Source organism: Mus caroli, chromosome 17 (assembly GCF_900094665.2).
Source record: "Mus caroli chromosome 17, CAROLI_EIJ_v1.1, whole genome shotgun sequence".
Classification (NCBI taxonomy): domain Eukaryota; kingdom Metazoa; phylum Chordata; class Mammalia; order Rodentia; family Muridae; genus Mus; species Mus caroli.
Genome location: NC_034586.1, coordinates 62,849,641 through 62,869,344, shown reverse-complemented (window position 1 = coordinate 62,869,344; position 19,704 = coordinate 62,849,641). Strand labels below are relative to the sequence as shown.

The following is a 19,704-nucleotide window of genomic DNA, read 5'->3' as shown; positions in this document are numbered from 1 at the left end:
ACCTTTATTAATGGCTTCTCTCTCTCTCTCTCTCCCTCCCTCCCTCCCTCCCTCTATCCTTCCATCCCTCTCCCTCCCTTTTTCCCTCCCTCTTTCTCCCTCTCCCTCCCTCTTTCTCCCTCTCTCTCTTCCTCTGTCTTGCAGATGATCACTCTCGGGTACGGCTCCAGATGCTGGAAGGGGACAACAATTCAGACTATATCAATGGCAATTACATCGATGTACGTATCTTAAAAACGGTCAACACAACCAGACATTCTGACACATGCCATACATGAGATCTGCTTTGCAGCTAGCTGGTAGATGTGTACCAGTGACCATCCACAGCAAGTGTCTGTCTCTACTTCTCCACACTCCACAGAATGTCGTCACTGCCATCTCAAATCAACCCATTCGGAGATAAACATCTTATTTCTTCCCTACCCCTTCGCCTACCCACACTACGTGGGCTAAGAAAATGTTTTTCTGTTTTTGTCAACAGCTTAAAAAAATGTTTGCATATTAATGGGACAAAACCCTCTAATTGCTAACGTGGTGATTTGCAGGTTCCTATCACCACCATGCTTTTAAAGTTGTCTTCAAAGTCATCTGCAGCTGTGCACCAGGACTTCCAAGGCAAGCAAGGCATGTCATTAAAAATGCAAGCTGTTTAATTATTGAAGATGGCTGCCTTGTTCATCCTGCGTCATGTTAACTTAATGTCTTACATTAAGATAAATTCTTTAAGAGACAGCCTGTTTTCAGCTGAAAGGGTGAATGAAATCAGAAGCAGAAACTCGGGTTACCAATGGGGTGCCCTGCGAGGCTCAAGCCTCCTTGAATAGATCCAATTTCCAGGTCCTTCCCAGACATGTTCCATGCTGAGCCTGGTTTTCAGTCCATGAGCACTACCAGGCACCCATCTTACCTGTGTGTGTGCTAGGTGTTCCTGATCCCCAAAGCCCAAGTCCTCCCAAATCCAAACTTTCCCAATGCCTACATAAGGACACACAACTGGACACCCCACAACAACTTTGTGTGACAGGCCATAGACAAAGCTCAATTCGCAGCTTAATGTCACCAGTGAGAAGGGCTCTCCCTGCACCTTCAGCCATAACATACCGACATTGTTTCATGCAGAGTTAGACTGCTATACAGATTGCCTCTAGGCTGGGTGCACACTATACATGAAACACAAATGGCTTTTGTGCTTTGGACCCCATTCCCAGAGTGTCTCATTAGATTCCTTCTCATATCTATCATTAATCAAGAAAATGCCACACAGGCCAGCAGACAAGGCCAGTCTTTTAGAGGTGTTTTTTTCAACTGAAGTTCCACTTCTCAGATACATTTAGCTTCAAATCAAGTTGACAAACCAGCCAGCACAGGATTTTAAGGGGATGTCTGGCTGATACGTGTCTCAGATGAGGACAGAAAAATGACTAAGGTGGTTAGTAACATGGACCATCCTGGGACGGCATGGGCCAGCTCAGCTCATGAAATGTGTTCTTCCTGTCTCCTGTACACCTTCCAAGGTATTAGACTTGCAGAAGAAGCAAGTTAAAGTTCTTTCCCTTGTGGGATTCGCCATTAACAAACAAGTAATTAAAAAATTCTATGGAATAGTGGTCACAATTCTGTCTTTTGAGACGAGGGCCAAGTCAGTTGTGTAAGAGAATCACTGCTTTTTGTCTTCATTGCTGTTGATGGAAGAACAAAAATAATCCAGGGATATTTAAAGTGTCTGAGAAATCTATACTTTTTCCTCCATTTTTTTTCTGTTTTCCAGTTATCTTTGGGAGCAGTATTTAGGGTAATTTCTGAGGAAAGAAATGTATTAAGGTTCACAATGCTGCAGTATATTACTGGATGTAATTTTCTCTGAACTAACTTTTATCTTTCCCAGATAGTTCTTCAAGGATACCTTTGCCTCTTTGGCCCCAGTTTAATCTTTCCTGCTTCCTACAGGATCATGATTAAAGGAGCAGGTCTCACATAATCTCTCCTGAGCAGTGTTTGAGAATGGTTCTGGGTGTTACTATTGATGAAACTGTCTATATGGATAGAACAGAACATGAGTTAAGTCCTTGGCACCTTGCCAGTAACATCCCAAATGCAAACAGGATTCTAGGGCAGGTTCCCAGCCATCCGCACCTTAATAAGAGGCTTGGCTGTTTCAGTTCAGAGAGTCCATAAATTGATGGCATCTGCTGCTCATCCATCATCTCATGGCCAGTGTAGAATGAAGTCGCGTTCACTTGCTGCATGCCGTCCGGAAGGTTGTACTCAATGCCCCATCGCTTAGGAAGACAAACTCAAAGCTCCTGTATCCAGAAATTAAGCTATCGAATGACTAGTAACTAAGGCATTTAGTAACAGGGACCATCCCTGGATAGCATGAGCTAGCTCAGCTCATGAAAGGTGTCCTTCCTGTCTCCTGGATTACCTTCTAAAGTATTAGACTTGCGGAATGAGTAAATCAGTGTTCTTGGCATTTGGATACACAGTCATTTCCACAGACCCCGCATGCGACTTCTGTGCCCCCTGCTGACTTTGCATTTATCTAATATTTTTTTTCTCACTTATCCTTAGGGCTATCATCGACCCAATCATTATATTGCAACCCAAGGTACGTTCTTTTCATCTCTCTTACCTGTGTTTTGTTGCTCACCAGTCTCAGTCACCTCAAACCTATTGCACATACCCTCATGAAAGTATCTTATGTATAGTGTGTAATGTCCTTAACCACCGGCACCTGCGCCCTTGTTTTCCTGGCAGAAGGTTGGTGTTACAGTCACTTACTCAGAACTACATATTGAAAGCATAAAGAAATGTACGTGCTCGCTGATGCACTATTGAGTTAAATCCAAATGGTTTTGGAATTAGTCTAACATTTGCAAGAATACAGTCTATATTTCCCATGTGTGTCTGGAGAGAGATTGGAGAGGAGACTGCCCTTTAATAAGTAGATACTGACAACTGTCTATCCAGTGGTTGACTTTAGGGGGCAGCTGGGAGGTGGCCCACGTGTATCTGAGTAGGTACAATGTACAGAAGTTGGCCAGAAGCATGTGTAAAGTGTTAACCAAATTGGGAGCGGGTAGAGGCTGTTTTAATGAGGAGGCTCCAGATCAACAGGAAGATGTGCAAACGATAAGTGATGGTGATCCAGGGATGGCAAGGATGTTTGCCACTGATGTAAGGCTTAAATCCCTCCTTACTCTGTGCCCCCCAGTGGTTGGCACTGGCATAGTTAATGCTGGGGGAATAAATTCACTCTAAGCAGTGAGACCTCACATCTAAGCTCGTGCTCTTAAAACCAATTTTATTCCCAAGAGATTATAATATGGATTTTCACCAAGTCTCTCTAACACACAAGACATATCACAAATGTACACACAGAGTTGTCCCTCCCCTCATGCCTGCCCAGACCTGTCAGTATTGATTTTCCCACCAATGTTTTTGCCACTTTGGCCTTAATGGTAGTGGGAGGATTTCTGAAGAGGGGAAGGATCTAATTTAAACCAGGCCTGTTGGTTTTAGTGCGTTACTCCTGTCCACCTATTAAATCCTTCTCTGTCTGAAAGGCAATTGATTGATGAGTCAGTATGAACATTACCTGCATCTAAATGATATAGTCACACCGTAGTAACATGCCAGGCTCATGACTCCACAAATCAGAGGACCATAGATAGAAAACAGTCTCTGTGGCTGCCCACTTCGAGCAAGGACGGAAGGGATTTCAACCGCCAGGCTCCCAGCAAGGGAGTAGCTCACAACTGATTATATTTCACAATCACAGGGAGGGCCCACGGAGTGGGCAGCAGGTGGGATGGATTGTATCAAGGAACAACCACTCCTTCACTGCGCTTGTGAGAGCTCCTCCTGGCTTCCTGATGGGCAGCCGAGGGCAACGCCACAAAATGGCTTTATTGTTGAGCTGCATTTTTAAAATTAACCTTGGGAGAATCCTGCTTTAGCTTTTAGGAAAGACAATGAGAGGAAGCTTCAAAATCTGCAAGTGGTTTTCTGTTACAGCGGGTGTGGTTTGTGAGCGCTGTCCTGCCGGACTTCTGCCTGAGATATTCTCTCTCTCTCTCTCTCTCTCTCTCTCTCTCTCTCTCTCTCTCTCTCTCTCTCTCTCTCTCTCTNTNTCTCTCTCNCTCCCTCNCTCCCTCCCTCTTGCTATCTCTCATTCTCTCTCTCATTCTCCTTTTCGTTGTTACTTCTATATGTTTTGTCTTTTTTTTCCTTTTTCTGTGTTTCTGTTTTTAACTGACACATACTTGTGTCCACTTATGGGTGCAGCATGACACTTCAGTATATATATGCAATACGTGATGAGCAGGCCAGGATGATCGGTATATCTTAGACATTTTCCATTTGTATTGGGAGCATTTAGAAGCCTTACTGGCTGGTCAGTGGTTGTTCATTGGCATCATAGTGCCATTTAGTGCATGGAAGCTATTCTCTCAGAGTTGACTTGGTGGCAGGGCTCTTGCCTGGACATGCAGGCGTCTTGAGTGCCATCCGTATTCCAAAAGCCACCCTCCTGTGCGACTGCACACTGTGCCTCCTCACTCAGAACAAGCCATGTCCAGAGTGCACTCAGGGCCTCCCTATCCGAAAGGGACCTTGACCGTCTCAGGCCCGCACTGCCTGCTCATCCTCCTAGTACAGAGTTAAGTGAACACAGGATCCAAAGCCTCCCTTCTAGTAATACGGCTTCTCACCACTCCATAACATCAAAAGCAAGTTTTCTATGATATAATCTCTTAATTAATGTCTCTTAATTAAAATGCCCTCAAGCACCAACATTTTTTACCATTGTGAGTTTAAGAAACTACTATTGAAGTCAAATTAAGACAAAAAGGCCACCAACAGATTGGGAAAGGATCTTTACCTATCCTAAATCAGATAGGGGACTAATAGCCAATATATATAAAGAACTCAAGAAGGTGACTCCAGAAAATCAAGTAACCCCATTAAAAAATGGGGCTCAGAACTGAACAAAGAATTCTCACCTGAGGAATACCGAATGGCTGAGAAGCACCTGAAAAAATGTTCAGCATCCTTAATCATCAGGGAAATGCAAATCAAAGCAACCCTGAGATTCCACCTCACACCAGCCAGAATGGCTAAGATCAAAAATTCAGGTGACAGCAGATGCTGGCAAGGATGTAGAGGAACACTCCTCCATTGTTGGTGGAATTGCAAGCTTGTACAAAACCACTCTGGAAATCAGTCTGGCGGTTCCTCAGAAAATTGGACATAGTACTAACAGAGGATCCTGCAATACCTCTCCCTGCTTGTGGACGTTGTACATCGTGGTGCGGAGCCTAGTGCGCACCACGATGTACAACGTCCACAAGCAGTAAGAAGATGGCCTAGTTGGCCATAATTGGAAAGAAAGGCCCATCGGTCTTGCAAACTTTATATGCCTCGGTACAGAGGAACGCCAGGGCCAAGAAGTAGGAGTGGGGGGTAGAGGAGTAGGGTGGGGGGAGGGTATGGGGGACTTTTAGGGTAGCATTGGAAATGTAAATGAAGAAAATACCTAATTAAAATAAAAAATAAAAATAAATGAAGTCAAATTAATTTCAAGTTGAAAGGCCTTAGAGATCTAATCTTTCACAATGTGGGCTCTGGTCAGCTGGGGTCTGAGATTTTGTTGTTTCCTTCTGGGAGTTTCTTGCTACTATGTTACACTTGTTCCCCAAAGTTATGTCTACTGATCTTCCCACAATCTTATTGTTTATATTACAAAAGACTCAATGATAAGAATGTAGATGAAGGGGGTCCCAAGATTGGTGTTGATCTCCTTAAAAAGAAGCTCCTTTGGTGACACATACCATAGTCACAAGGTCTGGTTTCAAATCTTGCGCTGTCGTGGAAGTTCTTGGCCATGTGGAGAGTATTCAGCCAGGTAGAAAGAAGTCATGATGGCCCCACAGGGTCCCTGCCTGGGGAACACATAACTACTGTCCCATCTCCAGTGACACATCTGTCTCTTTCTTCAAGAAAGGGCTGCCCGGCTCCTATTCCACAGAACACATTTCTTTAGATGTATCTTAGGAAACAGTCTGTCTTGTGAAACTAATTTGACTTCAGTACTGTACCTGGCTGAACATGCAGCCCCATCTCGTCCACACAGTGTGTCCTATTGAATTGGTTTTGATTGTCATCCTCCGACCATAGTTTGAAACCTGGCGGTTTGGGGCTTCCGAGATTTGTATCTGGGGGCAAACATGACTGTGAATATGACAGAAATCAGAGCGAAGGTTTCTGAGGGGTCAGACATTACAGAGCCTCACCATGCAGCATAGAAAGGGCTCCAGTGATGTCTGGGGTAGCAATCTGACTTTCTCATGCATTTCGTTCACATGCCCTCTGTGTGACAGAAAGATGAACTGGCTCATAGATTCCCAACCCAGAGCCCAGTCCAGGCCCCAGTAGTCAACGCTAAGCTGTGAGGAGCACGCCCCGCTCTCCACCACAGCCCCTCTTGAGGTGTGGAGTTGTCAGGGCTCCAGCACCCATTCCACACACCCTAAAGAAACATTAGTTCCCATATCCGGGCCTTCAAATGGAGATGACCACTTGAAACTGTTTCCCAGTGGAGCTGAAAGGACTGTTTTATTTCATCAAAACCTCAGCCTTCAGCACACAGCTTTTGTTTCTCTGGACCAGCCACAGTGTGCCCTGGACCTCGAGCCCCAACCCCAGCATGCCCTGGCTCTGGCCCCAGTAAGTCCTGACCCCAGCAAGCCCGGCCCCAGCAAGCCCCAGCCTCAGAGAGCCCTGACCCCAGCATACCCCTGACCCCAGCTAGCCTCGCCCTCACCTCTCACTTCTCTGTTGCCCTTTCTCTTGTTTTTCTGACTGAGTGGCTTCTGTGTCATGAGCCACTTGCAGGGCTGGTTCTGTGTCCATTCGTTATAGCCTATTTGAGACTTGTCTTAACAACACTCCCTGGTGAAATGGAGCCCTCTTCGGCTTCCAACATTAACAAGGACGAGGCTTTAAGAAAGAAACTTTTGTGTGATTTCTGCACAAACAGAAATCACCAGACTAGGGGTTCCAGCCACACCTGTGAGAGTGCTGCCCGGGGCACTCGTTCGTGGCTTTCTTAGAATGAACAGTCTCGGTGACAGTTTATCCAGAAAATTCCTCTTAACGACCCAACATTCTGTCCCAAGTCATTGGCCTAATTGACCAATGGTCTGAGTCATTGGCATCTCTCGGGCCCGTGTTCCTAACAAACCTGCACTGAGAGCCTCCAAGGACACATGCAGATTGAAACAGAAAGCCTTAAACAGGGGGATGCCGTCCCAACTGCCTGTGTGCTTACGTGCTTACAAAACACAAGTGTGCCCCTAAATAATGGAGCTTCCTTCATACAGAATAATGTAAAGACAAGCAATAACCACGCCTAAATGCTCTTTATTTGGTTTTAATTTTTAATTTTCCTTTCGGTTTATTTTGATATGTTAATGGAATATAGTGTTTCAATCTACATATTCGTTGAAGAGTAATCATACCAGGGTAATTAGTCTGTCCATCATCTCAGATATTTATTGTTCTTTTGTGGGAAGGACAGTAAAGATCTTATCCTATAGCTAATTGAAACTGACAACCCTTGTTCCCTACTACATGGCTCATAGTGGCCAAGATATAGAGCCAGTGTGTCCATCCATGAATGGATGGATGTTTTAAAATATGATATATATATATATATATTGATATATATATATATATGAATGATGTGGTATATGATATAAATGTGATAGATACATATTTATTTAAAGTATGATATATATTAATTTATAACATGATATATGATATAAATATGATACATACATATTTATTTAAAATTATATATCTGTGTTTATATATTATATGGAATCAGCCAGACATAAAGAGATGAACATAACATGTTCTCGCTTACACACTGAATCTGAAACCATCACACCAAAGACTTCTTAACTCTTTAAGAGGAATTCAGGTGCATACCTCATTTAAAATGAAAAAGACAAAAAGCACAAAGTTTTAGACTTGGAAAAAAATTTAAGTCCCTCAGTCTATCCTCATCGATTTTTAGGAATCTTTAGTAGAAAAAAAGTTGGAACCTGAGAAAGAAATGTGTCTAAGTGACCTGTGTCCCTACACACGGGCCTGGATCATGTATGCAGAAGTCATTGCCAACAGTGTGGAGCAGCGTTGGTAACTTGGAAGGCTGTGTGCAGTTTTCAGCTGAGAAGAAAACCAATACTAGAATTAAACACATACATACTTAAGGTCACCTCTTTCTCTTTTTTTTCAGGCTCAGCTCTTTGAAAAGAAAGAGTTTTGACCTGATTTCCATACATGTTCCACGGTGCTGGCTTTTCTCTAAAAGGGCAGGCTATCCAAAGCTTAGCAACTCTGTACCTCCACCCCAGACAGGGCTCAGCACACAGTCACAGAGTCACCACCACGTGACCTCAACATGGCAGCATGCGCTTACCTTCAGACAGCACACTGCACAGGACCTACTTTGAGGATCTGTTGCACTGTCCAGTACTTCCTGAGACACTTTATCTGCCCCATTTGAGGGTTAAAAAAAGAAATGAGTGTCCATTCCGTTTATTCTGTCTTTTGGCTTCACTGTTGGAGATTTCCTGATGCTAGACTCTCCACCGCCACTGAGCGTTTGAGAGTACCTGCCCTCAGCTGCGTCTAGGGAGCCAATTTATCTCTATTTTATTCATTTATTAGATTTATTCTCTCTTTTTTTGTTAAATAAAAGAGGATCCCACTTGTGTACTAAGGCAAGCTTAATTAAAGAAGATGGAGACTAATGAAGGCTTCTATTCCTTTAGCCCTGAAGCATGCAAAGGCAGGTCTCTCCCTCTCCTGTTCTCATGACAGAAGGCAGGCGGATCCTCCGAGTTGCCGAATCACTCCGGAGTCTTCCTTTCCGCTCTTTGATTGCCTTTTCTTGAGCCCCCTCCACACAGGCTGCACAAGGGTACCTGCCCTGTCTTCTGAGAGTTCTCTTGGAAGAATGTTCTGAACCACAGCCGGGGGAGGCTCTTGGGTTGAGGACATCTGTGACATTCCTCCCTTCTGTAGCTTAAGCACTTTATCCCCGTGCCTTTTCTCAGCTCCTCCAGCACAGAGCATGAAACCTGTGCCCGGGACCAGGGACCAAAAGTCCCAGCAAACACAATGAGTGGCTCAGCTTCGTAGACTGGTGCTCTCTGTGCTTCTGATTCTTTCTTTCCTGTTATTCTTCCGGGGCCTAATCTATACATGCTCCGCTCAGACCTGTCTTGTCTGCCTTTACCAAGCCGCCTTCACCACTGGAACCTCTGCGTTCCCAGTCACAGGGGTACTACAGCCAGCCGAAAGGCTTTGCTCAGCTGCTGTGGAGGCACGATTCTTGGAACAGTGCTGAGTGCGGTCCACAGAGAGCAAATCCAAATAACAATCTGCGTAGACGGGGTCCCCAGAAACGCTCCCTGAGATATGGCAGTGCCGAGCTATGTGAGCAGTTCTCTGCTGTTGATCTCACCCATAACCACACTTTGCTTGTACAATCAGATCTTTGAATGCTGGCCCTAATATTCCTTCAGTATGTAGGCATGCTTCCTATCAGTAACTCGTCCAAGCCCTCCACTCCGGGAAGTCTTAAAGGAGAGTGGCCACTGTAGAGTTAGTGTGTAAGCGTGTCTTGCAAACCAGCTCTGCCAGCAGCCTCTCAGTCAACATTAGCTATGACACTACTCATCTAGAATACACCTCCCCCAGTGACTTTGTCCCACGCACAGTGACCGCTCACAGAGTACTCACGGAGCATCTTGAAAGCAGTGTGTTTTGCACCTGTCACGGCTTCCTTCCGGAAGGATGTACCAAGAGCTGCCTGTGTCTCACCCACATCCCAGACTCCCTTCAGAGTACAAAGATTGCTATCACTGTAAACGTTAGGACAAATGTAAATTCAGGTTAAATAGAAAATTAACTCGATCACAAACTGGAAGCAGCATCTATTTCACTTTCGGGGAGGCGGAGAAACAATGTTTAAAACCTTGCCTGTGCCTACACTCTCAATATAAAAACACATACGTACAAGAAGCACAAATGGACAAAATTGAAGACATCCTCTGTGACTGCCCCCCCCCAAAAACCTTGACAAGCTTAGATCTCAAAGATACTATTTTATTTTCTTGCATAAAGTTCTGGGGGTTGTGTGGGCTTAGGAAACTGGTATTCAGAAACTCAAATGTATTCCTACAACCTTCTTCATCCTTTTGTTTTGTTTTGCTTTTGCTGGTACTTAAGATATAGTTAATGATAGGATGAAAATGCAGGAACTTTATTCTACTGAAGATAAGTTGAAGAAAAATCAAAATCATCAAAGTATTTGAAACAAGAGAGAAGGAAGAAATTACAACCGTGGATGATTGTCAAAGGATCAACTTATTGGAACTAATGTTAGGCAACCGTAGTTTTTAAAATGGGGGAAGACCATGGCCGTCAGTTGAGTATATCTTTATTAAGAGAAGTATGGGGCTGGAGATATGGCTCGGTGGTTTAGTGCTAGCTTTGCAAATTCCCATAACTCACACACGGAGGCAGTGGTGGAGGCATGTGCCTGCATCCCCAGCAGTGGTAATGTGGGAGGCAGACAGGGGCCGTCCCTAGTAGCCTCTGGGCTAGTGAGCCTCACCTGCATGCTAAAGGTCCAGGCCAGTGAGAGAGCTTGTATCAAACAAAAGATAGAAGGTACCAAGGACACTTGAGGATGTCGTCTGTCTTCTACACACATCATGCCCACAGGTACCCAGAAACCCTCACACAAATGTATGTCCACACGCATGTACCAAAAAACACAATACATGCTATATAATTTTCAGACTTTTGTATTTTAAAGTATTTGGGATGGGGCCTCTAATAATTTTGTAATTGAAAAAAATAAAGAGAGTGAAAACTGAGTTATTAACCTAAATGAGAGTTGCAACCAAAATTATGGACAGAAGTTTCTAAGGATATGTATGTGTGTATGTATGTGTCTATGTTTGTGGCTTATATAAATTTATAGCGTACTCCTAATTAAATCCAACTTAGCCTTTCACTGTTGAATTTTAAACCAGAGTTTCATATGTTTGCGTTATACTCAGAGACAAATAATCCTTGAAACTAGTATGAGAAAAGCATACATCTTTTCATTTGTATTTCAGCCCAAAAGGAGAGGTGTGGGTGATGTGGGGGTAGAGGCATGTGGCTGAAAGACATGGTAGGAAGGACATGTGGGCTGGCTCCAGGTCTGGGAGTAACACACAGCAAGTCCCTGTAGAAGAAGTACAGCCATGCACCTGCCAGTCAGAGTGAGTGCCAACCCTGCAGTAAGAACAGCCCCTGTGGGGAAAGTAGGGATTGTCCATTGCATGGAATCCACGGGACTCTCAAAAGCGAAAACACTGTCTAACCACAGTAAGTCACACCTTCTAATATGCCTTCTAAAAAAGCATACTTTATTATTATACCTTTGACACCAAGTTCCTTCTCTTTTAGACTCAACAACTAAAATTCCAGGGGACTGGGGAACAGTTCCTTACCCCATAGAATTCTAGACGTGAAGGGGGTTTGCTTCAATGCTGTGCTTAGAAATCAGTATCTTGTTATATTACCATGTCCACTTCAAAATCGAGTTAAATAAAATACTCACCAGTTTTCCCCCATCGTAAAATAATTACATTTCTCTCTCTCTCTCTCTCTCTCTCTCTCTCTCTCTCTCTCTCTCTCATTAGTGGTCTCTCCTTGTTTCTTGTAAATAGTCATTTTCCCACGACAAGTCTTCGTATTTGGAACATGAGCAGATCATACCCCATGTACCCAGCCACCTCAGTTCTAACGCTTCCATTCTGCAGCCGAAACCAAAGACTATTCAAATGATTCTACACTTTGCCATAAGTAGCCTCAGGGGAGAGCAAATGACTCCATCAAATAAGTGATGTTAGAGATAATGTGGAAACCAGCTGTGCTCCCTGCCAAAGTTATCACACCCGAGCTTGAGGCAGGATGGCACCTTCTACCTTGGCTTCTACTGGCTTCTGCAAAAAAGGAAAAGACACTAACTCTGAAGTCGTGAGTCTGAGTGTCATGGCAGTACATACTGAAAAAAAAATCACAGAAGCTCTTGTAATAAAACCGTTCTCCGAAGCCACTGAAGGGATGTCTAATTCCCTGACTGTTGAGTAACTGACTTTAAAATGCTTACTTTAGTTCATCACCAACAGCATCGGTACCAATAATGGATCAGAAATTTAGGGCCATTTTTTTTCTGTACATAGCAGGAGCTTTTACAATTAATGCATGAATCCCAGGCATGACTCTTGCCATACTGTGCCTCACGTGGCTTCTTGTTCTGGTGGCATGAGCCTGCGGCCAGAGAACACCCCAGAGCCTAGGCTGGGTTGCTGTCAGCCAAGTACCCTGGATTTTCGGTTGGTATGTCATCTCAGGGTACCTCCCCTTCCCTCCTCCGTCTTTGCACCACCACCTCTGTGACCCTCTAATCCACACCATCACTGATGGACCCCAGCACTTCAATAGTCAAGCATACACAGGGCTCCTGATATGGGACTGTCCCAGGCTAGATCTTTCCACCCATGCAAAGGGTCTTAGCGTATCATAGTATATTTCTAACTCCATCCCTCTCTGTTTTGATAAGTAACACTTCTTTCTTTTATTTATTTTTAATTATTTGTTTGAGAGGAGAGAGAGAGAGAGAGAGAGAGAGAGAGAGAGAGAGAGAGACTTTTGTAATGCCTTTTCCTGTCCAGCAAACTTCTGGCCAATACTCCTGTCTCCCTTCCCCCCATCTTTTCCTCGCAGTGATGGGCACCACTACATTCAGCCTTTCACATGGCTTCTGGGGACTGAACTCGAGTCGTCAGGCTTGAGCAACAAGCACTTTCACACACTGAGCCAACCCTTTCCCTTCTCTGAATAAATGTGGCACGTGGTGCTCTCATTGCAAGCCACTATCTATGTTCGGTATTTCCCTGTATCCTAAAAGCCGCTTCCTTCTTTCTACTCTAGACACTGGCGTGCGTCTGAGATTTGCAAGAGGCTCGGATGATCCTCAGACGAAGCCCCATTTTTTTTTCCTCTCAGCTCACTGTGCCAATTCCTCCTGCCTCTGCCTTCTATGGTTGCCGATAGCCGCTCACAGTGAAGGCTGAGCCACATCTGGAGGAAGCACCACAGTGCAGCCTCTACCTAAACCTACTGAGACCATAAATCGCACTCTCTCCTCCTCACCTTTTCTTCCTCAGCCAGGCATGGAATCTGTCAGGATACCTGGCCTTCTGCATGAGTCTTTAATGCCTGTCCTCTCCTCATAATCACACAATTCTTCTAAAAAGTTCATCTCTTTCTCCAAGAGGACCCCCTGCATGCCCCCTTCCTCTCTCAGAGGGTACCAAGTCACAACCATGGAGCGCTCCACCTTGACCAGAACCCACAGCCCCAGCCTTCACCCTCAGTCTTCACTAGAGCTGTGGGTGTCCCATGGGTGTCCCATGGGCTCAGTGGAGTCTCCAGCAGCCATATGTCCGTCCCTGCTTATGCACCGAATGATATTCCCTCATCCCACTTCACCCTCCACCGATCCATTGATATGTTCTGGTCTCCAGAAAGCCTTCTTGCATCCTCAAAAGAAGGTGTGAAGACATTTTGTGGATTTCTTTCAGAGTTTTCAGTTTATAACTAAAACTAAGGGCTTGCGGGACAGCTCTTGGGGTAAAAACATTTGGCTTTAAACCTGGTGACCTGAGTTCAGTCCCCAGGGTGCACATGATGGAAGGAGAAAAACAACTTTCATAAACTGTCTTCTGACCTCCATATGTGAGCTGTGGTGTGTACACACACACACACACACACACACACACACACACAAATGTCATTTAAAACATAAACATCTTCTTAAGCATGTGAGTCTATCAATTGTAGGCAGGCAATATTATATCTCCCCACCCCCACATAAAATAAAGATCTATATAACTAAAATTGGCAATTTATGATATGTATTAAATGTATCTCAACTGTCTTACACAGATCAAAGCAAACCAAATCTCTTATGTCTGAAAGGAAACACATGAAACCCTATCCCTGGATTTAATGCGAGAAAATGAGGTGTACTGTAAGACATTCTGGTCCCATTTAAATGATTGCAGCATCTTACCTCCAGGAGTGCTGAACACAGGGTATCCCTACAGTGAACCAAAACACTTAAGTGTGACCTCACAGCAAGGTCTCTGAGCAGGCAGGCCATCCTGTCCTTCTAGGATCAGTAATCCAGCTGTGTCTCTCTCACTCCTGTAGTTCTTACTTCTAGGCAATGCCCTACAACCACACTGAGATGTGCAGAGGTCTCATTTAGTGCAAGAAAGGCAATTATGCACGCAGACTTCTCACAGAGGTGGCTTTCTGCAGAGTCCACATATACATTAAACTCCAGGGAGATAATACCGGGAAAACCATTCACACTGCCTTTGGAAGGTCTCTGTCTCCGGGGCTCTGCCTATCTCAGTTGGAAGTTGTCCTGGAGCATGGGCCAGCTGTGGAAGGGCATGTGCTCGGGATTATGTCTACCGTAGACAAAGACTGGCCTCTGGGACGTGGAGGAGGTGTTCTCATCCTTGCCACTGCACTGTTCACCCTTGCCTCTCTAGCGTCACCTGCAGGATCCCAGACATACCTAGCTTCCATAGCCAGGCTGAGGCTGGGCTGGTGCTGCAGGGACCATTTCATAGACCGATCATTCACAGAGGAAGCGTCCAAAGAAATGATCCTGTCCCCATGACAGACATTAAGCACCATGTCAGTGAAGGGCTCAGAACAGTGGCCCAGGAAAGAGTTGACTTCTAGCCTAGTCCATTGAAACAGGTGTGAACTGTTGAATGACACTCAGGGTAGGGTCTCCAAAGAGGCTTAGGGGAGAACAGGTTTAGAATTGTGCTCTTTATCAACTGTGAAATAGCAAGCAGGGTCAGATTTGCTAGGGTTCGGGTTCATGGCATATGGGGTAGGGGTGGGGTGGGGTAGGGGCTAAGGGACACACAGAGGACTGGGAGGGTGCATAAGGCACTATGACATTTTAGGTGCCATGAGAGAGGTGTCAGGTAAGGGAACACTGAAGGGAGGCAGACAGGAAGCCTTTGCTCTGGGAAAATTCCAGGTGGCTCTGAAGAGCTGAGGGCTGGCAGAGAAGTGAGCTTGCTGTGTTCATGAGGGGAATGTTATTCTGTCTCAGCAGGAGGCCAACAGTCCAGTTAAAGGAGAAACTGACCTGATGTAAAACCACTTTTCAAAGGGCTTTTTCTGTGGGCTGCACGGGTTTCGCTGCTGGCTTCCTCTTATGGCTCTAGGGTATACCCCTGTCTTCTTGACACTTGCTCTGTGGTTCTCTCAGAGGCCCTGGGATGAAACAGTCAGCTATGTTCCAGCCTCCTTGGTCTTCTAGTACTTGATTGGCTGAACCAGGAGGTTAGTGAGGGCGAGCAGAGGCCAGCTGCTGGGAGAGCCTCCTTATCTTGAAAAGGAAAGAAGGAAGGGAAGGAAAGGGAAGACAATTTTTCTCGACTCCATGTCTCACTAGCTGTGTGTTCCAGCAACTGACCATGCTCCTCAGGCCTGTCTGTGATCCTAGAGCAAGGACAGAGACAATAAGACTGACGTCATAGGACGGCTAATTGTAAATCTAATGAGATGGGACACTTAAAGTACTTCAAACAGCTGGGTGTGGTGGCACACGCCTTTAATCCCAGCACTCGGGAGGCAGAGGCAGGCGGATTTCTGAGTTCGAGACCAGCCTGGTCTACAGAGTGGGTTACAGGACAGCCAGGACTATACAGAGAAACCCTGTCTCGGGGGAAAAAAAAGTACTTCAAACGGCACCTCAGAAGTAAGACCCCACCACCAAAAGATGTTAAATTTTATTCTGTGTGCGCTGTGGCAGCATTGATATTTACACCCTGCTTTTTAAAAACTCAAATAAGCCGCTATGAGTGTTCAAAGGACCTTGACTTTAGCTACAAGGAAAACATGCTATATAGAAATTCAAATGTGAAAAGAATGTGGTATAGGTTGCCTACAAGGGTCTAAAATTATAATTTGTAGCATCCCTCACCTCCTGTGAACTAGAGAGCTCATCTTACACAATGGCGCCCATCCCTGTGTATCTCTTCGTTGGCCTGGGATGGCATTTCTTCTTTCTTCCTGTGTCCTCATTCTGTGCAAGGCTGGATGGTGGTGAACAGCCCCTCGGAGCATTTCCTTCTCCATGCGTGCCAACCATTGTGAAGGAGATGGATGTATTATGACTGGTCTGCTGCTATTGAGATTTCTAGACCCTACTTTTCAAACGATGGAGTCCCGTGGGAAGACAGCTACTGAGCCTCTGTCCCACAGTGTGATTATCTTTCAATAGTCTGCCACAGCATCTCAGTGGCTTCCAACTCAGGCCACCCCCAGTGGAATCCAAGGCACAGCTGCTGGTCACACCTGTTCAGACCTTGAGAGGGGCTTGCCGAGCCCCCGGGGTTCTTTTGCCTTGTTTGGGAAATTCTCATCCAAGGACAAGCAATTTCCTGTGCCTTTGGAGAAATCCCCAGTAACCCTAGAGGTTTAGGGCAGAGGACTAGGAATCCCCACATATCAGACCCACGGGAACCTTATACCCAGCGCAGGTTGTAGACCCACTATGTTGGCTCATAATGGTCACTGTCACTCAGTGCCCTTCCACCAACAACTACTAAAGTCACATGTAGTAGCTATTGGTGACCATCAAGTTTGCTCCAATTTGGGGTTAGAGTAGGGCAGGAAGCACTTGTCTCTGCATGATAACATACCCAGATATTGGTTAATAATTTGAATCAAGTTGTCGGGTTGAAATGGGGAAAATAAATGAGAAACAAGACCGTAGATCTTACACTACCCCTCTTCTTCCAGGTGAAAGGGAGTAGGAAAATACATATTATCATCAGCTTACAAACCCCATTTTAAAGACCATTCAAACTGGGTGTATAAACACTCAAAGCCCAGTGACCTCTAACTAATTCCCATTTAGTGACATCTTTCTTGGTTCATAGAGCCTGTGGGCAGGGTCAGTCACATCAGTAGATTCAGAGCACAGCTCAGTGGGAAATGACTGGCAAGTAGTGAACTTACTTTGACCACCAGGGTAATGGACTGAGCTAAGTTGGGAAACAAAGCCTTGGGCAGGTAAACTTGGGACTGAGATCTGCTTAGAGGTCAGGTTCAACATCACCACCCCAAGACCTGAATGATAACCATACTGGCTCTTGAATGAGCCCCCTAAAGCATGGCCCCTTTCAAGAACTAATAAAGGGATTGACAATGGGTTCCCCAAGCTTCTACAGGTAGCCATAGAAGCATAAGTTAAAAGGGGGAGTCAGAACCAAGACTGACGGTTAGCATTCCTCACATGCATGCAGCTATACACTCATTCAAGGATCTGCTGAGCTACTGGCATTCTGTAAGAAAGCACAGTAAACCCAGACATCACGTTCCCACCATGGGAGATTCCAATTCAATAACCATGGAGTACTCATTGCTGAGAAGAGCTAAGAGAGGGTCACCTTGCAAAGTACGGCAAAAGGCCGTGGTCTCAAACGTGGCTGGAAAGTCTTGTGAGGACACAGACAGGAAAGTGAGAGGACACTGGAACCCTTGACTCCCCCACTGTAGTTGTGGTCATCAAAATTATGTCCCCACGTTTCAGTATGTGGCACAGGCCTGTATGCCTAATGAGGCCACCTCCGTGTTTCAGGGCTTTCTTCACACTGGGAAGACTGTTTGCACAGAGACAGACTCAGTGCAGAATTCTCCTACTGAATAAGTAACAAGCTGTTAGGTACACAAGGAGAGCAAGGGACACGGTGATTGATAGAAGCTGATGTCTCCCTGTCCCTTCTGTAGCCTTCAATTAAAGTCACAAATACCTTCAGTCTCTACAGCAGGAGAATGGCACGAACGTGCCTGGGGAATGGCTGAGAGGCTGGCATAGCTTCACAGGAGATGGCTATGTATCCCCATCCCCAAAGTGATTAGACACAGAGATGTGGGGTACCTGAGCCTGCCTCTGCAGGTGTATAGGGCTGTGTTCTCCGAGTGGCATAGGGGAGAGAATAGCACATATGGCCGAGGGGAAGGGGAAGGAGTCAGAGAGATGGAACAAGAAGCTCAATACCACAGAGGCTCTATACCATAGGAGCTCTAGCCCATTCTTTTTCATGGAAGACAGTTGCTAATTGGTCCGGAGGAGCAGGGTAACTGAAGCGATCCCTCTGCGTGCTGCTATTTGCTATGTCCAGATATGTGCATGGAGATGAACTTTGATAATAGTAAATACACCTACCTTGTTTTCCCTCTGTGGCTTTGTTATTTATAAAGTTTTCATTTCAAGGCCCTCAAAGTTGCCTTGAAATATGTTAGTGTAGTCATCTATAGAAGGCAACAGTGAACCTCACCGTAACCAAGTGATTTGTCACTAGCCTGTCTCTCTCTGTCTCTTGTCTCTCTGTCTGTCTCCCTCTCTGTCTCTCTTTCTTTCTCTCTCTCTCTCTCTCTCTCTCTCTCTCTCTCTCTCTCTCTCTCTCACACACACACACACACACACACACACACACACACAGCATCCTTTAAATACAGGACGGCATCAGTTCTAAGTGTGCCCGAAGATTTCTGTGATCCTCCACACGCCTCTGAACTTGTATCTCCATCATCCCCTTACATTTTCTTTTCTTGTCTTCTATATGCTGTCAGTTCTATGCCCTCGGGCATGCATGAGCTTGAGGTAGAGTTTGTGTATTTTTTTTAAGCTCTAGTGAACAATACCATGTGTAGGCAACATTAACTGGACTCAATGAATTTTTTAAAAATAAATAAGTAGATGAAAAAGAGGAATAGGACATGGAAATGGGGGAGAGAAATATCATGTTGGCACTGGCATTCTGTAATACATACCCCACCTCCATGCCACCACATACCCCACCCCCACTCTTTTGTTTTTGTTTTTCGGTTTGTTTTTTGTTTGTTTGTTTGTTTGTTTGTTTGTTTGTTTGTTTGTTTTAGCCAGGCTACAGGAAAGAGTTCCCAATGCTCAGATCTCAAGGGGTTAAGGGAAGCTGGTGCCGGGCAGCATTCTGCGAGGAAGTGCCATGTTCAGTGGGAAGCACACGAAGAGCCGCTTCCAACTCTTAACTTCTCTCACACTGTAGAGAGTCATGTGGAAAGGGAAAATAGATTAATTTGACTGATGACACCAAAGAAGAAAAAAATATTAGAAACAAGGAAAGGCCATGTTTCCTACAGGGGCTCATTTCATCCTGCGTACCACTTCCCTGGGATGGCTGCCAATTGTTAGCAGCAAGAGTAATGGCAGCCATTTTTAAAAATTTCACTCCTGAGTATCACAGAGATAAATAACTAAATGATGGAGAAATCGCTTTCTTTCACGGTCGTGGTTTAAGAGGAGTAAAGAGAACTCAGATGCAGATAACATTGGAAGACGTGTGGAAATTCAGCCGTGACCGAAACACTGGCTTCTCCTGTGGGTGAAGTTTTAGAAAGAGTTCTGTTCTGCACAGCTGCTATAGAGAGGCCTCCAGCTCAAAGCAAAGGGTCTGCGTGGGGAGGAGGAGGGGAGCAGGTTTC

The 19,704-nt window shown here is 45.2% G+C and overlaps 1 protein-coding gene across 7 annotated transcripts in view; it reads left to right on the top strand.

The window, feature by feature from the left end:
• The window catches only part of Ptprm (protein tyrosine phosphatase receptor type M), a 682,149-nt gene that overhangs the window by 603,856 nt on the left and 58,589 nt on the right, over positions 1-19,704 (top strand). For all 7 annotated transcript variants that reach the window (XM_029470946.1, XM_029470944.1, XM_029470943.1 and 4 more), the window contains 2 exons: positions 145-221; positions 2,572-2,608. In XM_029470946.1, the coding sequence (XP_029326806.1) occupies positions 145-221; positions 2,572-2,608 (114 nt within the window). The remainder of the gene's footprint in view (positions 1-144; positions 222-2,571; positions 2,609-19,704) is intronic.